This window comes from Sorex fumeus, unplaced genomic scaffold (assembly GCF_029834395.1).
Source record: "Sorex fumeus unplaced genomic scaffold, SorFum_2.1 ptg000047l, whole genome shotgun sequence".
Classification (NCBI taxonomy): domain Eukaryota; kingdom Metazoa; phylum Chordata; class Mammalia; order Eulipotyphla; family Soricidae; genus Sorex; species Sorex fumeus.
In genome coordinates this window covers 46254833-46276961 of record NW_026606104.1, presented here as the reverse complement: position 1 = coordinate 46276961, position 22129 = coordinate 46254833, and the positions used below count along the sequence as shown (strand labels likewise).

The 22129-nt window shown below is 57.3% G+C and overlaps 1 protein-coding gene across 1 annotated transcript; it reads left to right on the top strand.

The window, feature by feature from the left end:
- The first annotated feature begins 567 nt into the window (after positions 1 to 567).
- LAPTM5 (lysosomal protein transmembrane 5) lies at positions 568 to 22064 on the top strand. Its single transcript, XM_056123178.1, has 8 exons — positions 568 to 712; positions 13942 to 14035; positions 14647 to 14723; positions 15654 to 15785; positions 16673 to 16795; positions 17903 to 17998; positions 19126 to 19212; positions 20641 to 22064. The coding sequence occupies exons 1-8, from the start codon at positions 626 to 628 to the stop codon at positions 20728 to 20730; spliced, it is 786 nt and encodes a 261-aa protein (XP_055979153.1). The 5' UTR covers positions 568 to 625; the 3' UTR covers positions 20731 to 22064.
- Positions 22065 to 22129: the final 65 nt, after the last annotated feature.

The following is a 22129-nucleotide window of genomic DNA, read 5'->3' as shown; positions in this document are numbered from 1 at the left end:
TAAACCAGCGGAACACAGAGGAGGTTCTAGATATGATAATTTTTGCAACCAGACAGATTTGGGGTTGAATCCTGCAACCAGCCCTAGCCGCTCTGCAATTTGGGGTGGATACTTTGCCCTCTCTGGACCTTTACTTTTTCAGTGTTGCAGGGAGGAGGTCTACTTCTAGTGATGTCTGAGGGGGACCTTATTGTGCCAAGGACTGAATCGGGAGTTCCCCTAGGAAGAGCATGAGCTCCAGCCCTTTGGGTCTTCTCGCTGGCCCAGACCTGTTTCCTCATGAGGAAATGAGGCTGGGCACAGTCCCTGCTGTCCGGGGAGGTGAGGAGCCTCGGGGAGCCGCCAGGGTATGTGGGTGTCAGGGTGTGTCTGTGCCCATTCTCTGCCCCCTTCCCCCGGGCAGCCCTCCTGGAATGGCTGAGGGCCAGGTACTGTGCTGGGTGCTGGCTGTGTCCCTCCCCGGCCGCCCCACCCCATGGTGACGATCTTGCCCCTCCCCCCCCCCCCCCCCCCCCCCGCCTGTATGCAGGGGGCAGGAAGGAAGAGGAAGCGAGGAGGGCAGCCAGCTTCCCCTTTTCTGCTCTGCTCCCGGTGTCAGTGGCTCGGAGAAGGGGACGGCAGCACCATGGCTCCCTCCACGGCCGTTGTCCGCCGCACTTGCTGCTGCTTCAACGTTCGCATCGCCACCATGGCCCTGGCCATCTACCATGTGGTGAGTGTGGGCACTTCGTGTGCGAGGGCAGGAGTGCCCCAGGGGCCCCCTCCCGTGTCCCTCGGCCCCTCTCTGTCCCTTCCTGGGCCTTGGTCTCCCGCTCTGTGCAGTGGGGGCAGGGGGGGTCCATCCTGGGTGACTGGGACTCGGTTCCTGCCTCTGTAAAATGGGGCAACAAGCAGCCACCAGGCGTCCACCACCAGGGGGACAGCAGATGCAAAAGTGCTCTGGACGTAGGGTCCTGGGGAAGTGGGAGCTGGCTGGTCCTGGGAGGGGAGCCAAGTCCATCCTCCTCTTCCCGTGGGGCCCGGGCTACTGGAGGGGCGAGACGTGGAGCTTTTCTCGCTGGGCTTCAGGAGTTGTCCCAGCTCAGGCAGCTCTGCAACAGCCACCGGCTCCCCCCAAAGATGAGGGGGTGTGTGCGTTCCTAAGTGGGGTGTCTTCCCTGCTCGAGTGTCCGGGGGCAGCTGGGGAAGGGCCCAGTGGTCCCCCTCAGGTGCTCATGGGGCCTTATCTGTCTGCCCATGAGGTGGCTGATGACAGCCCCAGCCCCCAACTCTCAGCCTCTGTCACTTGTCCTGACCAAACTTGCCCTCCGACCCCACCAAGCCCAGTCACACCCAGCTGCCCAGACCTGGACACCTCCCTCTCGGGGTGACTCAGGGCCTGTGGTTAACAGTTCTCTCAGGAACCTGGAAGGGCTTCCTCAAATTTGCCTGAACCTCACGGCTGCGGGCACTGCAGAGATGCTGCCTCCTAGTCGTGCAGGCTCGTGGGAGCAGTGAGGGGTGTCCAGGGAGCCTCTGCAGCCCTCCTCCCAGGGGCCATAGTCTGGGCCTCACTGCTTTCTGGCTGGGCTGCCTCGAACCACTGTCTTAACCTCTCTGAACCTCAGTTTTCAGCTCTATGAGTGGGCACGGGAATGCTGGCTCCTCATGGATAGGACAGTCATGAGGACTGAGTGACAAGGACTGGCACAGAGTCTGCTGCTTGTTGAGGAGTGTGCAACCAGCTCACAGAGTCAGTGGGATGCTGAGAGGGGTGGAGGGTGTCAGGTCTGTGGCCACCCCGAGTCCTGGCGAGAAAGCGTTGCTCCCAGGGCGGAGGTGTCTACACAAGCAGCAGTAGCAGGGCCCCACGGAGTCTTTGTTCTCACTCTCCCTCTGACTGGCTGGTAAACCCAGACCCATTTCTCTCTTGGGCCTCAGTTTCCCCTTCATAAAATGAGCAGTGAGAGGATGTGATCCGACACGGAGTTCTGGAACTCCAGAGCCTCAGGGGCCACGTGTGGGGGAGTGTGGCCGGGTGACAGGCCCGGGGGCGTCTGGGGACCCCCAGCGGGTCTCCTGCAGACAGCTGGCATTGGCGGGTAGGCACTGGCTGGCACCTTTCTGACCTTTAGAGAAGCAGGACAAGAAGGATATCATGTCCCACCGCCTGCCGTCTCCATGGTGGTGACTGATTCGAGATTGGGAGAAACCCCTGTGCACACTGTCCCCCAGACCCTGGGTGGGCTTTGTTTTTCTGGGAGCCATATCTGGTGGCGCTCAGGGACTGCTCCCAACCCTGTGCTTGGGGGTCACTCCTGGCAGTACTCAGTGAGCCGCACGGTGCAGGGCTTGAACCCAGGCTCCCGCATGCAGGGCATGCGCTCTGTCCACCTCTCTCTCTCTCTCTCTCTCTCTCTCTCTCTCTCTCTCTCTCTCTCTCTCTCCACTGTGCTTCTCTCCAGCTAACTGTGATCCTTGAGTTTGCTTCTCCATTGCACCATCCAGAGTCCTTCCCTATACGTGGCTAAGTGACATCCAGTCCCGTCACGGAGCTGGAGAACGGCGGTGGGCATCTGATCCAGGAAGCCTGCTTGGAGGTGGTGTTGTTGCAGAGGCACATAGTTGGGCTGAGGAAGTGCAGAGAGGGGAGCACCTGAGGGGAGCACAGAGCAGATGAAATTCCAGGCCAGAGGCTTGCACTGCATCCCAGCCTGCCTGGAGGTGGCAGGTTGGGGCACAGCTGGTGGGCAGTGGGGCTGGCATGACAAGTGAAGAGCCGGACTCTCACTTGGGTGCAGGATGGGCATTTGGGGATAGAGGGTTCATCGTGGGAGGATAGGGGCATCCCTGGCCTCTCCTCGTGAGGTGCTGACCCCACCCCTCGTCATGCCCACTTCTTGTCTCTGACATTGCAAGGTCACCCATCTGTGGGCAAAGTTGCCACCCCCCCCCCCCACACACACACACTGGGGATCGGGGTCTGTTCTAGGGCAGGAGAAGACAGTGGGGGCTTGGAGATGGCCAGGAAGTTCTGCAGGCCTCTAAGCAGGGCAGCGGTCATCTCCAGGGCTGGGGGTCCTGGTCTGACTGGGCGGTAGGGTGGGAAACGTTCTTGGCTCCCCTATGGGAGGGCTCAGCCCCTTCCCAGGAGGGCAGGACTTGGGGGCTTTCTGGGGCCAGCAGCAGGGTGGCAGGTGTGTGTGTGCCGGGCCTCGAACATCTGGGTGGAAAAACGAAGCGCTGCCCAGATGTGCTGACGGGCAAGTTCGTCATCTGGAGTCAGTCATGGGCAATGGCTCTGAACGTCGGCAGTTATTTATGGACAGGCCTCTCAGGCTGCAGCGTCCTAAGGAGGGGCCCAGCCCAGGGGCTGCTCCCGCCCTGGGCGAGGGCCTTGCTTGCTGCTGGGCTGGGCTTGTGGGATACAGACAGGGAACTCCCCAGGTCGACATGCCCACAAAGGGGCAAAGAACTGGCTTCAGTTGGCCCCTTTGCTTCTGCTTCTCAACCCGAAGCTCTCCACTGCCCTCAGATAACCTTTTGCCCTAAACTCACTTCCTCCTTCCCCAGCATCTGACGGCCTCTCCCCACATGCCATCAGAAATGTAGAGTTCAGGGGCAGGAGTGACAGCACCGCGAGTAGGTCATTTGCCTTGCATGCGGCCGACCAGGGTTCGATTCCTAGCATGCCATAGGATTCCCCCGAGCACCGCCAGGAGTAATTCCTGAGTGCAGAGCCAGGAGTAACCCCTGAGCATCGCCGGGTGTGACCCAAAAAGCAAAAGTAAATAAATAAAAATATGGAGTTCAGTGAGTCCTGCTCTGCAGCGGTGGCCGGAGCAGGAGGGAGTGAGCAGGAGGCAGGCAGGCAGGCAGGTGGAGCCGGTGCCAGGGACCCGCCACTGTAGGGGCAAACAGCACCGTGACGACACGAGTTCTGCTGCTTTTCTGTTTTCTCCATATGGGGGCACCATGATTAGGTGTGGCTTTTTATTTATTTATTCGTTTACATATTTTTGCTTTGGGGGGGGTCACACCTGGCAGTGCTTAGGCTGACTCCTGGCTCTATGCTCAGGGATCATTCCTATCAGGGCTCAGGGGACCCTATGGGGCGTCTGGGGCCAGGCAAGTGCCCTCCCTGCTGTACGCTCTCTCCAGCCCCAGGTGCCACTTTTAATTAATTAATTATCTTAAAATTTATTTTTTAATTGAATGGCAGTGAGTTAGAGAGTTACCAAGTTGTTCATGAAATACACAGTTACAAAGTTGTTCATGATTGGGTTTTAGTCATGTATGTTCCAACACCTTCACCGGTGTACATTTCCTACCACCAATGTCCCTGGTTTAGGGAACCACCACCACATGCCCCACCCCTGTCTGCCCTCATAACAGGCACTTTCTCTCTCTTTCTCTCTTTCTCTCCTTTTGGGCATTATGGTTTTTTAATACAGATACCGAAGGATTATCATGCATATCCCTCTATCTACTCTCAGCACTCGTTTCTTGTCCAGAGTGATCATTTCTAACTATTATTGTCATACTGGCCTCTTCTCTCTAACTGCCCTTCATCTTAACTTGCCCACACACTTGTGGTGAGTTTCCAACCATGGGCCAGTGCTCCGAGGTGCCACTCCTTAGAGTAGACTTTTTATTCCAGAGGAGGTGGGTGCCTCGGGCAATGGCGAACGTAGTACGGGCTCTGCCCATCACACTCTAGCCCGCTCAGTAACACCTCGCAGCACACTCTTCACAGAGGTGGAGAATGAGGTCCTTTGTCCTTACTGTCTGCGAGTCCCCCTACATCCTGCCGAGGCCCCTTTCTCTTTGTGGGGTCCCTGGAGCTCTCTGCCCTGGGGCGGGGCTCACACCCTCTTCCTTTCCTTCTGTCAGTTGTTGCTTGCTGTTGTGATATTCACACACAGCTGGTGGCATCACATGCAGCTGGTTGTGGCATCACACACAGCCGGTGGCAACCACAGTGTCTGGGATTGCAGTCAGTGATGGGGGCAGGTGCCAGGGGTCGAACTCACAGCCTCACACCTGCGAGAAAGGTGCCATCCCCGGAAGCTGAATGCTCTCCAGGTCCCCTGAGTGGATGACCCCCACAGTGCTGGCAGCTTTGGTCATACACTTGGCGAAATGTTCCTTCAGTCTGACTTGTCAGAGGGGCTTCTTGTGGCCGACGGGGCTTGTGTGTTTTGGGGAGGATGACCAGGGAGGGGAAATTCCAGTCTGTTGCTTGGTCCTGGATCCCCCGGGAGAGAAGGCATATGTCAGGGTGCCCCTGGTTCTCCCATGTTCCCTTTCCACGCACGTTCTCTTTGAGAGAAAGTATCCACTTGACTCCTTGGTGTGTGTGTGTGTGTGTGTGTGTGTGTGGAGGCAGCCAAAGGGGGGATTGTCTCTGCTTCTCTCTCAAGGGTGGGGTGGACGCACATGGTTTTTGAATTTCCTCTGGGAGGCTTGTGTGTCCTCATTTATTACATAAATAATCAATTTGTGAGCTTGTATCCGTGTGTCATGGGTCTCGTTGTTGTTTGGGGGCGTCCTGTCCGGTCTAGCTGCTTGCTGGGAGGAAGCCCCACACACTGCTCCCACGGGGGCTCTGCCCTGAGTACCAACAGCTCTGCCGGTGCTGGGACCACCAGGCTCACTCACAGCTTCTGCCCTCCAGACTACCCGTCGGCCGGAGAAAAAATATGACCATGGCTTGGTGGGTGACAGTGTTGCCATGGATGGACCTCTGAGGAGGCGTTGAGTCCTGGATTTGTGTGTGTGTGTGTGTGTGTGTGTGTGTGTGTGTGTGTGTGTGTGAAGATCCAAGGAGTGCAAGGAAGAAGGGCATTGTTGGGCCAAATGACAAGCCTGGAGGGAGCAGCATGTGCAAAGGCTAGGGGGCAGGGAAGCTTTGGGAACACTGAGAAATTCTGAACTGGAGTTAAGGGGAGGAATGACCTTGAGGGGTCCTAGGGGCAGCTGCAGAGGTCAGCGCAGTCACAGTGCCTGGGATTGCAGTTAGTGATGGGGGCAGGTGTCAGGGGTCGAACTCACAGCCTCCTCCAACTCCACGTTAAAAGGAAGAGCTCTGCTTGGTCGACGTCTTCCTGGACCAAGAGGAAAAACAGAAGTTCAGGAGGGACCGTGGCCTGTTCCAGGCCTCACGCCAGGATATCGAGACTGGACACAGGTGTATGGGATGACAAGCCCACAGTCAGGGTGGTCTGTCTGTCTTGGAGACCCTTCCCTCACCGAGGCTTCATTTCTTTGTTGCCGTTCAGATGATGGGAAATGTAATCTGGAAGATTATATTTATTATATTTATTTATTCCAGATTTCCTCCTCCCGGAAGCCCTCCTGATAGCGTCTCCTCTCACTGCTCCCCTCCGCCCACCCTGCTTTGGGACCGAAAGGCTCCCAGGCCTGCCTCTCTCACTTTCTCTCTGCCTGAGCATCCGGTGCCTGAGCTGGTGAGGCCTGTCTCTGGATGACTGTCCCAAGGGGCCGTGCCCTGTTGAAGGGGGCTTCCAGGGGGAGTGAAGCACAGGGGACACTCCTGAAAGTGCATCTGGTGGCACCTAAATATAGGTGCCAACTGCCTGGCAGGGAAAGTCCCTGGGCAAGCCTGGAGGCACCTTCTGCATCCGGCCTGGACAAGCCTTGCCGGGGTGGGAGGGGAGAGGCAGGGCCTGGACTCCCGAGTGGGAACCGAGTCAGGGACGTGCAGATGCCCTCTGGGGGCCTGCCAAGCCCTCTGGACCCAGGCCAGGTGCAGTCAGCTCCGTCTGGCCGGCCCTTGCCCCGCTCGCTTGCTCGCTCGCTGCTCCTGGGTTGGGGGAGAAGCGGCTCTGGGAGCCGGAGCTGGAGCTGGGGGTCCCCTGCAGGGAGGGACAGGAGCTGGGAGAAGCACAGAGGAGGGGTCCTAACCAGCCGGCCAGCTGGGACCCACTGGACCCCGCCACCATGACTCAGGACAGGAGGGCGGGGCCGTGGCTTGGGGACCCTCCCTGTCCTGGCCCCGGCCCTGGCCCGCGGGAAGTGGGGTTTTTATTTTGAGCCCCGGGCGGGCAGTGGTCTGGAACCAGAACTTCACTCTGTGTCCTGGGCACCGTGTGTGCTGGTCTCCCAGGGGACTGTGGCCTGTCTGAAGTTCTGTGGGGACATCGGTGGGCACAGACCTTGTCAGGAGGTGCTGAGCGGGGGTTGGGGGGTTATGCTAGTATTGTGCCGGCTCCTGCTCGCCCGCCGTGGCCTGCCGTGGCCCAGTGCACCCGCCCCGCCGCCACTTCCTCTCCTGTCTGTGGGGTAACATCCACCCAGAGAGCGCTCCACACATGGCTGTGCCCCCAGAGCCCCGTTTGAGGGAAGACAGAGCCCAGGGCTCTGTGGGGCTGAAGGAGGCTAAGGCTGGGCTCTCGCTGCCACGGGGCCGGGGCAGCTGACCTGCTGTAACGTGGAGGATGATGAACTGTGCGAGTCCTGCGCTCAGAACCAGGCACCCACAGGAGTGGAGGGCTCTCAGCATCACCTGCAGGGGTTGGGTTGGGGGTAGCCCTGTGGGCTGATGCTGGCAGGCCAGGGGAGGGTGTGTGTGTGTGTGTGTGTGTGTGTGTGTGTGTGTGTGTGTGTGTGTGTGTGCTGTTCCTGGGAGACTATGCTCAGAGGCCATGGCTCGTGAAGGTAAAGGAAGGTCAGTGGCTGATGGGGAGAGTTTGGGACCATTTCCCCAGCAGTGTAAGATGACAAGGGCTTGAGCCAAGCAAGTCTGGGGCTGAGTCCCTGGGTGCTTATCCATGAAGAGTTTGATGATACCTCCCCACCCCAAGGATAACAGAGGCCACCAGGGTTCTCTGGGCCAGGACCTCAACCTTAGTGTCTTTATTCCTTTAAGAATCCTCAGTCTTCTTCTCTCCAAGGGTCGGGTCTGGAGGGCAGAGGACAGAGGGCAGGGAAGGGGCATCTCCTCCGGGCAGCCCGGGAGCAGCACCAGAACCACGAAATATCTTCTCTCAGCCGTGGCCTTTGCTCCAGCTGCTCCTCCTTCTCCCACCCCTGCCAGTCCCCAAGCCGGTGCCCCTGAGGCCCACGTGTTTCCCTGTGTCGTCTACATCTTCTCTCCTTCTTGTTTGTGAGGTTACCATTTCCAGGGAGCTCCTGCCTGGCACCCGGATGACCCCCAAGTCATAGCTCACTACGGCCCAGAAGCCCTCCCCTCTCCTCCCCTCACTCCCCCCACCCCAGGTTCCCCCCAGCCAGCCCCTTGCTCCCCCTGCAGTGCTCTGCAGCATGGGCACCAGTCAAGCTGGATTCCTTTAGCTCTGCAAACCTTTCCCTGCGGCCCTATTCGCATATCCCGAGAGCACAGGGCGGATACACGGGTCCCTCCCCCCAGATCAAGAAATGGGAGGACGGGAGCAGAGTCTGAGAGAGGCCCCTGGTTGCCCCTGCTTGTCACTGCTTGAACTTCTTCCAACTTGTGTAGTTCCAGAAGGTTCTATCACGGAGCAAGTCGCAGCACTTGCTCACTCATGCCTGTTTCTTTCTCTCCCCAGGATGCTCACAAGCTCCATCACTCTCCTGAGGCAGCTGGCTCAGTGTGTGGGTCTCTGCTTCAGAGGCATAATGTCCAGCTGTGGCCCTGCAGCTCGGTGCCCACACACAGCACGGCAGTGACTCCCTCCCCCACTGTCCGGAGCCCGGTGGGCTCTTCGGGCAGACACATGCACACCAGCGGCGCCTGGGTGCCAGCCCTTCTCTCTGCTCTACAGATGAGGAAACTGAGGCACAGAAAAGTGACATGGCCATGAGGTGGGAGGGTGGCAGCCTCCCGAGCAGCTGGGTTCTGGAAAGAGGGGGAGTGGCTGAGGCCCGCGATGGCATCTGTGCTGGGGATAGAGCTGCGGTGGGAAGGTGGCCCCTTCCGGCTGCCCCTGATAAGCTGAGACAGGAAGTGTCATGTGGAGGCGGGGCTGGGAGCTTCCTTTTGCCACTGACACATCTGGTTCTCACCCCCCACCCCCATCTTTGCTCCGAAAACCCCGGGGGGGGGGGCACAGAAAACTGGGACAGAGCTGCAACAGCAGATGCTAATCAGAATCATCCGAACGGCCCAAGGGGCAGGTTCCCTTGAGTCATGGGTGGGGGAGGGCTGCAGGGAAGGGGCTCCCTGCAGAGGCAGAGGGGTCGGGAGAGACCCACTCTGCAAACTGTGTCCTCTTGGGCCACCTGGGTCGAGCCCTGACCTGATGTCTCCTGGTGCCTCCTCATTTCACTTCCAGACAGGGCCCTGCTGCCCTCTGGTGAGCGGGGACACCCAGGCCTTGCAGGCTGCTCAGAAGGAGACCACAAAGGGAGTGGCCACTGCATGCAGCAAGTGCCCATCACTGGGGCCGCTGGGGGCGTTTGCACCTCCTCCCTCCCGTTGTTGCATTGTGAGCGGAGGCTGTGCTCGTGGCTGAGTGCTCAGAGAGGCATGCTGGTGGCACCAGGGACCCTCACAGCAGTGCCGCCGGAGCTCGCTCAGCCTGGCAGGGGAGGTGGGGGAGTCCTGGGACCAGCTTTGGTCTCATGCCCGCCTGGGGCGCTGTCCCCCTCTCCCCTGCTGACATCCGAGTGTGTGCGCCGCAGAACCGGAGCTTGGCCTCGGCTGGTGTCTGAGCCAGAATCAGGGAATCTGGGATCACGCTGATCTCGACCATCCGCCGCGTTAGCCTAGTGTCACTGAGGTGGCAGCAACTGTGGCTTCGGCTTATGGCCACGTGACCGTGGCAGTTAATTATCACTTCCCAGCAGGCACCCGGCATCCCTCTATCACTCCCACTGTCACCTCTATTATTACTGCACATGTGATCCTGGCCACACACAGCCGCTGTCCGGTCCCTCCATGCACGGTCACCGCTGTCTGACCTGACCATGGCCCCTCCCCCACCCCCATCTATAATATCACCTGTTCTCCCCCCCCTCCCATTTTCCCTCTCCTCTCACACCCCGTCTGCTTCTGCTACTGCCCGGTCACTCCTCTCGATCTCCCTGGAAAAGGAGAATGAATCCTCCTGGCCCCTTGCCTGCCTCCCCCCACCCACCCCCTGCTCAGTGCTCACTTAGGGAAGTTGTGCTGGTTGTTGAGAGTGGGGGTGGGTCGGAAAGGGAACTGAGACCAGGAGAAGCAGAGGAGGGGCAGGAGGGGAACGGAGCGGGGCTGGGGGCCTCTCCGGCCTCAGTTCCTCACTGGACACTGCCAGTTTCGCCCCTGCCCCCTGCCCCTGCCGTTCCTACCCCGCTCCAGCTCCCAAGGGCCTTAGCACCTGCCCTTCTTTTTTTCGATGGCTGGAAAGCGCCTGTTTATCCTCCAACGCACAGGCGTTTCCTGCCAGTGGAACCCAAACAGCTCTGGCTCCATCCTGTCCTGCCCCCACCCGTGTCTCCTGTTACACGTACATCAGATAGTAGGGTCTTGTGGCCGAGACCCCAACAGGCCAGGTGGGGGTTTATCCATGGGGGCTGGAGGCCTCAGGTGCCCCCTGACAGTGCCACCCAGAAGTGGTGGTTTACAGAGCCCATAGCAAGCCCACGAGGATGGGCGGTCACCATCCCCATTTCCCAGGTAGAAAGACTGAGGCTCAGAGGGAGCAGTCACCTGCTTAAGGACACAGAGCTGGGAATGGGCTGGACACCCTCCCCGGCAGAGGAGCGAAGGTAGTGGGGGGTTAAGCAGGGGCTGAGGGCTGTGTGTGTGTGTGAGGCATGCAGGAGACAATGTTTTTATCCCACTTCCCCTTAGGGAGAGGGGAAGCCTGGGAAATCTGGGTTTTGGGGACTCCCCAAGGGTATACTATAGCGAGGCCAAATAATTTGCAGGGGTAGTAAATAGGTTGGGGGGCAGCGAGGGTCTGGGGCGCTGTTCTGGGGCACGGAGCAGAGCCCCAGGCTGCCCTGTGGATGACATTTGCAGGAGCTCAGTTGTCCCAGAGTTTCCTCTGGCAAATGGGGGTGACTCTCCCCGTTGACCAGAGGCGACAGGCAGACCAGGAGCCTCTCTGGCAGCTGAGGGAGCCCTGAGTGTTGGGGAGAGTTAAGGGGTCCCCTAAAGGTGCGAGCTCGCGCTCTGTGGCCTGGCTCTGCCGCCCTGGGCTGGTTCTCTGCTCGGTGGGCCTCGGGCTCTCGGGACAGAGCCTCAGGGCCCCTGCGGAGGCAGGAGGGGAGCTGGGTGGAGGGGAGCCTGGCTTTGGAGGCAGGACTCATTTGTTTTATTTTTACCCACAAAACAAAAAATCCGTTTGGGGCGCTGCATGACTGCAGGGCCTGGGGGAGACAGGTGCTCTCTCTGAAGCTCTCAGCCCTGACATGGAAGTGGGGGGGTGGGCAAGGCGGAAGGCCCCATCGAGGGCCAGGCGACACAGGGGAGAGAATCAGAGACGGGCCCAGGGACTGTTCTGGGCTCCAAATGCTGCAACACAGCCTCAGTTGGCCAGGGGGCCGTGGGGGCCATGGGGGGCCGTGGGCAGCTGTGGGCAGCTGTGGACAAGCTCCCTGGGCAAGGAGCCTCCTCCCCTGGGCTGTGGCTCCAGAACAGAGTTAAGTGGACTTTCCCGGGGTGCCTGCCCTTCGGGAGTAGTGGGTGGGGAGGGCAGCAGGCCAGGAGGGGGCTGTGAGTTTGGGACCAGAGCTGAGGAGCCTTGGAGGGTGGGTTACACACTAGCAGAGGTTTGTAAAGCAAAGTGATGTGCAGGGGCCCCAGGGGAGCAATCTTAGCATTTGTACACATTACAGTCCTGTTCTTTAGTTCTGAGGCGAGTGTGTGCACATATGTGTGAGCACACACACACATGTGTGTGTGTGTGCATGCACAAGCATGTGTAATGTGTGTGCGGTGATGCTGATGACCATCCGGGACAGGAGCCTAGGAATAGAATTCAGAGGTAACACAGAAATGATAGAAGGTGCAGACTGATAATCTCTGGGCCTGTGGTGTGTGTGTGTGTGTGTGTGTGTGTGTGTGTGTGTGTGGTGGGGGGCTGGGTGGCGGCAAGCCAGGGCAGCTCTGGAAGTTGGACTCCAAGGCTCCTCTCTGCTTCCAAGTTGTGATGTCCCTGAGGGAGCCCCTTGGCTTCCCTGAGCTGAGAGAAGGAGGAATTCAGACCCACAGACAGGTTCTTCGCAGCGTGTAGCACTGTGTGACTCAGCCGTGCCCCAGAGCTTAGAGAACCCTGGGTACTGGGACCAGGCAGGTGACCCCACCGCCCTGACTCACATGTGTTTTACCTCTACCCCAGGGGGTGGGTGCTCACCTCACCTCTCCTAGCCAGACTAGCGGCCGCTCCCCTGCCCTGCTCTCTCTTTTCCTGCCATAGGAGCACCTGGGGGCATGGGGCAGGGGGCTTTAGCCTTCAGGGCCGCAGCAAGCAACTTGTCTTCCTGAGCACTGTTTGCTGTGGCTCAGTCACCGAGTCTGCCCTCTCACCGCACCTGGGGCCCTCTCTAAGCCTTCCTGGTGAATCCAGTCTGCTTGGGTCTCCCTGCGCCCTGCAGACGGGGGACAGCCAGCAGGCTCACGCAGCTCCTGCCCCCGCACTTTGCTCCAGACACTGCTCCCTGCCAGCCCCCACGTAAGCCCAGAGCAGATCAGGAGTGTGGCCCACTGCCAGGCCCCAAGCTCAGACAGTGCAAGGTATCCCTTCGCAAAGCCAGGGGCACCCCATTTGTTTATCCCAGGGGAAAAACTCAGAGAGGTGAAGTGACTTGGCCAAGGTTGCCAGCGGACCTGGGCTCAAGTACGTCTCTGGCTGAGTCTGGAGTCGGGAGTCCGGCTCTTCATCACTCTTCTCTGCTACCCCGTTCTGCCTCCCTGAACAGGATGTTAGTGTGGCAGGAAGACAGATGGAGACCTGCGTCGGAGCTAAAAAAACCACAGTGTCAGTGAGGAGGAAACAGATGGTGGGTGTCTGGCTGCCTGTCAGCTGAGCATGAGTTACGTGCAGGGACACCTAGAAAGTTGAGGATGAGGTCATATTAATAGAGGCAGGGCATCCATGACAAGGGAGGAGATACCTTCCATGAAGGTAAATAATCCCTGAAAAACAGTGTGCAGAAGACTGTACCTCTTGTGGTTGGAAACTTTTAAGCTGAGACTGCTTGATGCAGGATGGAGTGATTGGACAGTGGAAATGATCTCCAGGATCCTTTTAAATTGAAGTTTTGTGGCTTGACTTCATCTGTTTCCAGGACTTTCAGGCCCCCCCCCCCCCCCCACACACACACACACCTGCTCTTTCTCTACCAACCTAGCAAGGGCGCCCTGAGGAGACAGGGATCATCGGTTCATTCATTCGTTCACTACACAAACAGCTAAGTCAGGGAGGAGAGGCGCAGGCCCTCCAGCCTGGACCCCACAGGCAGTAACGCTGACCCTGAGCTTAGTGTGAGGACATGTGTGGAACAGAGACTTGAAGGGCTTATTCCCTCCAGTCACATTACAACCCTGAAGCTTTCCCTACTATCCCCATTTTACAGATGAGCAAGTGGAGGGGCCACGGGGGATACGGTTGACAGCACCTCTGGGTCCAATGCTCCCATTCCTGCATTGGTGGTTCCAAGAACAGGGATCATGTCATGTTCCGAGGCCGGAACAACAACCCTTCGATGCCTGGATATTTGAAGTTGTGAAATGGGGTGCAGAGGAGGGGCCCAGCCTTTGGCGAGGCCCTCCTTGCCTGCCGCCCGGTGTGTTTCTGAAGGCTCTCCTTGACCTCCCATTCATTCCTCGAGCACCGGACAGAAACTGCTGGAAGGATCCTTATTTCATGGCCCCGGCAGCTGAGCCAAAAGGACAAGCCGTCTCAGTGCCTGTGGCGGAGAGAGGAGGGAGAGGACGACGGGCTGAGCCCTGCACAGCTGCTGTCTGCGCAGGTCTCTGTGCGCTGTGCCAGCCACGAGCTAACTCTCGCTGTCTCTGTTCTGTCCCAGATCATGAGTGTGCTGCTGTTCATCGAGCACGCGTGGGAGGTGGCCCACGGCACGGCCTCCTGCAGGCTCTCTAAGACTAGCTACCTGCGCGTCGGTAGGTCCTGACTGATGCTCAGTGATGAGTGGGGGAGTGGGGAGCAACCCTGCTTGGGGCTGGGGGTCACCTGCTTCCCTTCTTTGATCCTCTGCCAGGGCAGATGTGCCACCTGCTGCCACCTGGTATGCAGAGCAGCGAGAGGGGCCACTGAGCAAACCTGTCCGACTTGGAAGGTGGCAGCGGGGACTCTTGTGCAGACTGCCAATAGCTGCCCATCTCCTGCCGCAGCCCTTCCTCTCACCAGCCCTGCTCACCCCTCCAGGGTCCTGCAGCTCCTGAGCTCCTGTCCACACAGGCTTGGTCTCTTCTGGGGTGCTGCCTGGACTCCTGGTCACTCACTCACCCACAGGCCACCTTCTCAGAGCCTTTTTTGACCTGCTAAAGCAGAGCTCAGTGTCCCAGCTGTGCCCCTACACGGCTGTAGCCAAAACTGTTGTGTTTGGGTCTTGGGACACCCCTTCTGGACTGAGAACAGCAGAGGGTGCAGCCTGAGTATGAGGACATTTGCTGCCATGGTCCCTGTCCCGGGGTTCCCAAGTGTGGTCCTGGGCTCCAGGCGGGTCCCTGGGAGCAGCCGTGGGCCCTCACAGCATCTCCTTGTCTTCCAGCCAACCTGGTGTCCAGCTTCCTGCTCATCGCCATGCTCTTCGTCATCAGCCTGAGTCTGCTGATGGGAGTGGTCAAGGTGAGGGTCTGAGCAGGGCCTGGGGCAGGGGCCCCCGAGCTGCCCAGATGCCTACTTGCTGGTCCTCCTCACAGGATTCCCGGGGTTGGGGAAGCAGTGCTTTAGGAGACCCCTAGGGAGATCTTCAGCCTGACCCTGGAGAGCCCTGATTCTACTCCGACTTTGTGGCTTGTGCAGGGGAGGAGGGTGGACACGGCCAGGTGCCCACTCACCTCTCCCCCGACCCCAGCAGGTCGGAGACTCACTTCCTTTTGGGCTGCAGGCAGAAGCAGGCGATTTCAACAGAGGAAGGAGGAGAAGTGGTCTGGGCAGGAGAAGGGGCTGGGTTCTGTTACCCAGGGCAGGAGTCAGAGTGGGGCGCGAGCATGGACACTCAGGTCCCCTCCACCCTCTCTGTGGGGCAAGGCTGTAGCCAAAAGAGGAAAGAGGAAAGCCCCCTTTGCTTGGCCCTGTGCCCTGGCTCTGTGCCCACCCCCACTGGACAGAAAACTAGTCAAGTGACAGTGACGGGGTGGGGGGTAGAGGTTGGGAAGGGGTCTGGACTCACAGGCGTCCGGCACTCAGAGTGATTCTAGGGGACCGCAGGAGAAACCATGAAGCCCCCTCCTATGAATCTGCCCTCTGCTCGGGTCTCGGACTCCATCACAGTGGTCACTTCCTCATAGCTAAGGGAGAGGGACTTCCGCCTGGCTTCCCGCCTCGGACATGACGAATGTCCTGCCTTTAGCAGGCATTTCCCAATGTCTGCCTTCAACACCCTCCTTTGCATCCTCCTAGCCTCTTTCCAGGCCTGCCTTGGTGGGGGGGGAAGTCCCACTACCAGAAAGTTCTCTCTGGCCAGGGACCACTTGCCCCCACAGCTATAGCCCAGTCTGCAGGGGTGTGGTGGTGGCATGCCCGGACCCCCTGACGGGCTGCTCTGCCTTGCAGAACCGGGAGAAGTACCTGCTGCCCTTCCTGTCGCTGCAAATCATGGACTACCTGCTGTGCCTGCTGACCCTGCTGGGCTCCTACATCGAGCTGCCCGCCTACTTCAGGTTCACCTCCCGCAGTGGCCGCATGGTGAGCACCCGCCCTGCATCAGCCACTGGCCATGCGTGGGCTGAACAGGGGAAACCCCTCAATCTTCCTTCCTCATTGGGGAGCAAGTCCCCGAGCCCCTCTACTACATATGTGTGTGTGCACACACAGACACACACATGTGCATGCATGCATGCTTGTTCTCACACACACACGTATGCACACACGTACACATGCACACATGCACATGCACATACACATACGTGTGCATGTGTACACACACACATTCACACACATACACACACTGCCAAGTCTCTGATGGAATCCTGTGGCTGCATTTCCTTGCAGTGCCACAACGGCTCTGCCCAGGGTCAGCCCCAGTGGGTGGGGACCTGACAGCCCTGGGAGGCTGGGGTGGTCCTTCTGGCCCCCACGCCTGCTCTATTCCTCCTTTGTAAGCAAGTTGAAGGCAGAAAGAGGAAGATGCAGAAAGTTCCTGGGCAGTGCTGCTGTGACGGGGGATTGGTGGGGGTGGGGGTGGGGGTGAAGATGAAGGCCGGAGCCAATTGCAGACGAGACTAACCCTCAAGTAGCTTTTCATTTCTTTTCTTTTTTATCGATTCAGATTCTGTGGTTTATAGCACTATTAATAATGGTTTTTCGTGCACATAAGTCCAATACCATGGCCGCAACACTGCCATCATATGGGCAGGGGAGCTAGGTCACAGAGGGCCGAGCTGAGTGGCGAGACACCCCCCTCTGTCGAGGCTGGTCTCATCAGAATGTCTGGCATCCACCTCTCACTGGGGGTGGACTGAAGCGATGCTGGCCTCTGGCTGTGACAGTCTATCTAGCAGTAGGTCCCTGAGGAAGAGGCCCCGGTGGTTTCTGATGGCTGGTTTCTCTTCCTCCTCATCTGTCCTCTGCAGGGCCCCTCCAAGGTCCCCCTGATGACCCTGCAGCTGCTGGACTTCTGCCTGAGCATCCTGACACTCTGCAGCTCCTACATGGAAGTGCCCACCTACCTCAACTTCAAGGCCATGAACCACATGGTGAGGCCGGGTGTGGGGCTGGCCAGCTGCTGGTCACTGGTGGGGCCAACCCTTCCTCCCTGTGCTGAGTGTTGTCAGGCAGGGGTCGTGGGAGGAGAGTCTGTGCGAGGGAGGGACGGAGGGATGGACGCAGGAGGAAGCATGGAAGGGGTCAGCGTAAAGTCAGACCACGCAGGCAGCCAGGCAAGCCTGTGGCGGGTGGGTACGACAGCTTGATCCCAGGAGGGGCCTTGAGGAAGACCCGCATAGCAGCGATATTTGCTCTCGACTGCTGGCTAACCACTCACCCCTCAATGAGGGCCTTGAAAGAACAAGCATTGGTTATCTCGCCTGCTCCTGAGGGTTGGGACTTGGGAGGGGCTCAGTGGGCTGTTTGAACACTTGGAGTGAGCTTTCATAAAAGCTGGAGCTGAGGCTTCATGCTCCAAGATGCATGTCAGTCTGAACGTCCACCTCCAGAATGCCCACTCACGTGGACTATGGCCCTTGGCCTCTTGGCCTTTCACTGGCCTCTACAGTGGTGCCTTGAAACACCTCGGGCCATGGCTGAACTCCCAGGGTGAACATCTGAGATGGAATGAGGCAGGAGGGAGTGGCATGACTTTTAGTTTTAGTTCTGGGGTCATACACAGTGGTGCTCGGTACTGGGTGCTCAGTGGTACTCCTGGCTCAGGGGACTACATGGATACAGGGATGTAAACACATGGTCATGCACAAGGCAAGCACTTTACTCACTGTACTGTCTCTCTGATTCCCAGTATATATTTTTTTTAACAGTTTTTGGGCAGTCACACTCTCCTCTGCCACACTCTAGCTAGGAAGTTTGTGGCTAAAATCAACACCCCCAGACTGCATACTCTGCACTGGATGAGTGGTGTGTGTGTGTGTGTGTGTGTGTGTGTGTGTGTGTGTGTGTGTGTGTCCATTGTTGTTTGGAAGCTGCTTGCATGCTTCCCAGCTTTTCAGGGTGAGGTGGTTCCCATCTGCCTTGACCCTGCTCTGAAGGAGGGCAAAGGTCTGACTTGCTGCCAGCTCAGGGACTAGCACCCCTGCCTGGTGCAAGTGCTTATGACCACACACACAGATGGGCTCGCAATTCTGTTGCAGAATTATCTCCCCAGCCAAGAAGGCACAGCCCACAGCCAGTTCATCAAGATGATGATCATCTTATCCATCGCCTTTGTTGCTGTTCTCATCCTGAAGGTGAGTGGCCACTGGCCATGACTCCAGGAGGGACAGGGCTGCCCTTAGCCTCCTTCCTGCTTTGAACTTCTTCTTCCTGTCCCCCCCACACTGTTTTCCTGACCCCCTCTGGGATCCCTGGGTGGATCAGTGGGAGATTGCCATGTATTCAGGGTTCAGGGACATGCAGAGAGGCCTGTCATACGCACTGGGAGGAGGCCAGCAGGTTTCTGGGACTGGAGTCTCACCAGGCAGGGCCCGGGTCCCTTGCTTCGTCCACAGCAGTTCTGTGTGATTCACCCGGGGTCCTGCAGTAGTGGTGAAGGTTGAGAAGGAAGGAGGGCTGATGTCGGTCTTCTCTGGGGAGTGGGTGACCCGTGGGATGAATCTGGTCTCAGATCCCTGTTCTTGTAGATGGAGAGTACATGCAGAGCTGCACAGCGGAGAAGGAGGAGGAGGAGGAGGAGGAGGAGGAGGAGGAGGAGGAGGAGAAAGAGGAATAGAAGGGGGGAAGAGGAGGAGGAGGAGGAGGAAGAGAAAGAAGAGTGGGGAGGAAGAGGAGGCGGGGAGGCGGCGGCAGGAAAATGACTGACAGAGGGAACTTGGGGCATTGAGCTTAAACAAGAGATGACCCAGTTGCACAGTCACAAGACCTACAATCGCAAGAGCCCATTGCCAAGCCCAGTGGCATCTTTCAGGGCATTGGGTGGGATTCTTGAGTCACCCTGTGGAAGGGGTTTTGAACCTTCACACTGGCCAATGCCTCTGAGCCCAGGACAGGGCCTCTACCATCAGCCCTTTCCTGACTGTGGAGGACTGTCCACTCCTGGGAGCTTTGATTAGCTACAGGCAAGCAGGAAGAAGTCTTCAGTCCTGCCAACACCCTCAGGAGGTCATGAGTTCCTCGTTATTGGGAGTAGACAATCAGGGTTCATTGAACTATTTCATCAACGTGGTCCAGAACCTGGAAAAGGCCCTTCCTGGACTGAGTTCTCGGGACTGGGGAAAGGATAGTGTCCAGGAGTGACAGGGGATCTGAGTTGGCTGCTGCCTACTGGGGAGAGCTGGGGCACCCCAGGAAACCCTGATGCTTGTGCCTGAGTGAGGGGAATGGATGGTCGACACAGCCTAATCCGACCCCTTCCCAGGTCTACATGTTCAAGTGTGTGTGGCGATGCTACAGACTCATCAAATTCATGAACTCTGATGAGGAGAGGAGCAGGAACCTGCAGAAGGTGAGCCTGGCTGGGCATGGGGGCGGGGGAGGGAGGAGAGAGGGGCGGAAATCCCCACCCCACCCCTCACCAACTACTATGCACTGTGCCATGTGGCAAGCCCTGCTTCGTCCCATGCCACCCACTGTGCCATGTGGACAAGTTTCCCTCCCTGGCTGGTCATTGGGCAAAGGTGAGGTGCATCTCTTTCCGCTCCTTAGTCCAGGGTTCTAGTCATTTGTTCCTGCTTTGATCCATTTCTGCCCCTCACTCTTTTCTGACTTTATATTCAACCCTTAAGGTGCAAAGGAAATTAAGACAGCCCCCCTCCACCGGCCTCAAGGATTGTGTGGTCCAGAGGAAATTAGGGCCTGAAGAGCCAGTTACAATATTGGGTGAAGCCTGAAGGTCATTGGAACAAGAGGAGGCAGTGGGCTGTATTTAGGGAAGAGGGATGAGGGGCACTATGAAGCATCAGATTGACATGAGAGGTGGTCCAGAGAGGCAGCACAGTGGGTAAGGCACTTGCCTTGCACACCTCTGGTATCATTTGCTCTTTGGCACCATATCTGGTCGCCCAAGCATCACCAGGAGTGATCCTTGAGCACAAATCCAGGAGTTAATCATGAGCATTTCTGGGTGAGCACCATCCCCCATCCCCCTGAATAAACTGACAACAAAGAAATGAGAGAGGAAGTGCAGCTATGGCTCACTTTACTCGTCTGTAAAAAGGATGTTGGATGAATCTTGTTCTTTTGGTTGTAAGTGGCAGAAACTCAAGTCCATCATATGGATTTGTGGATGGGGTGGGAAGAACACACATAGTGGTGCTCGGGGATCACTCCTGGTGGGGCTTCAGGGATCATTTGTGATACTAGGGATCTAATCTGGGTCATCCATGTGCAAGTCAAATTTCCTACCTACTGTACTACCACTCTGGCCCCAAGTCTCTGAGATTTCAGTTCAGCATGGCTGCGTTCTGATGCCAGCCTGTGAGTAACGTCCCCTGGCAGCTCTCCGTTCACCTTTCCTTGGTCTTGGTCTTCCAGGCAGTCTTACCTTTCTAGGAGACATTGAGCAGCTCATATCCCTTGGCTGCCGTCTGCCATCTGAGCAATGCCACAGAAAACAAGAGTTCAGAAAGCTTGTCTCATTTAGACCAGCTTGGACCCCTGATCACTCCCAGACCAAGGGAGACCTTGATGGGGTGGGATTTCAGGCCCAGTGGTCCCTTTCTGGATCTGTGCAATGGCATCAGCTCCCCTGAAGGCACATACGTTGAATATTTTCCAGGGAGAAGGTAACCTAATGACCAGAGCGAGGAGCCTGGTGCAGAACTGGCAGGGTCTGCTGTGAGCTCAGCATGGAGAGAGCACCTGACCACGACCCGTGATGTGGGTTCACGGTCCTTCCATCAGTCCTCATTGACCCTCTCTCTGTCCCTCCCAGGTGCACCTGCCGTCTTATGAGGAAGCCCTGACTCTGCCGTACAAGACTCCAGAGGGGGGCCCAGCACCGCCCCCGTACTCCGAGGTGTGATGTCCACCAGGCCCAGCCCCAGTGCTGGAAGGGGCAGAGCTGCCTCACAACCTGCTTCTTTGCTTTGGGAGCCCGTGGCCGGGAAAGCCACCTGGCTGACTGTAGGGCAGTTGTTTGTGTCCACCTCCCTGGCTTTTCTCTCGGGTCTTGGGAGATGCTCACAATTGGATCAACCCTTTAGGCTGAACACCTCCTTTGGGTGTCTCACAAATTCAGTCCAATAGCACCTGGCTTATTTTGATTAGCTCTGACGTTTGTCTCGAGGACTAGCCAAAGTCAGTAAGTTTGGTTAAACAATTATCAGCTTTGATCAGTTTAACCAAGTGATTAGTAGATCAAAAATACACTTATCAGTTTAATAAAGTGATTTGGTTAAGCAACAGACCATTGCATTGGTTTCTACATGGCAACTTAGCCAAGTTTCATCAGTTAGTCCTTCACACCCTTCATCCACTTACCCATCCATCCATCCATCCATCCATCCATCCATCCATCCACTCACCTCTCCATCTACTCTCCTATCCATCATCCATCCAAATTCTTCTCAAAATTTGCTCAGTGATCAAGCCAACAAACTATCAAAGGTCAAGTTAGCATAGAGATAAAATTCAATAATAATGATAATAATAATACTGAGCAATCCAAACCATCCCCATCGATCGAATCTAGTAACTGGCTAGCTCTCTGGTACTTCTGAGTGACTGAACAATCGTAAATTCAAATGAAAATAGAGTCTGACAATGGCCAAGCTGCCATCCCATGGTTAGTTCCAGGACACAGCCACCATTTCCATCCTCAGACAGACCCTGAAAACATGCCAATATTTCATGAAAGTGTCCTCATTGACAGTCCCTATACTGTCACACAGCGCTGGGCTCCGAGATAGTCCCTCAGACGCAGGTGGTCATCGCTAGTACAGCTGTCGCTCTCTTGCCCAGGCCAGGCCCCCTGTCTCCAGTTTCTTTGTAGGCTATTTGAACTGCCTGAGGTGTGCAGTCAAGCAGAAATTCAGCCTGAAATCAGCAAATTTGTGTGTTGGACTAAATCCACAGTTGCACCAGAACAAGAGGCAAACTCTTTATGGGTGCAAAGTCTGCCACAAGGCTCTTGGTGGTATAGAATGGAGGATTTGGTTCCATCACCTCCTCTTTGGCCTGCTTCCCTGTGTGCCGGCACTTCTGATGGTGCTCAGAGGCAGAGACTGGACCCTGAAGGCTGGTTCAGAGGCCTGCAAGGGGGCTCAGAGGCAGAAGGCTTTGTAGGAGGACCCCCCAATACCCACTATGTATTTGCTTTGTCTGTGATGGGGAGAGTTTAAATAAAGCAGCAATGTGCTTCTATCTGGCTGGTGTGGTTCCTAGGATAGCTGGGGGTGATCTTGGGATTTATCTTCTGCCTT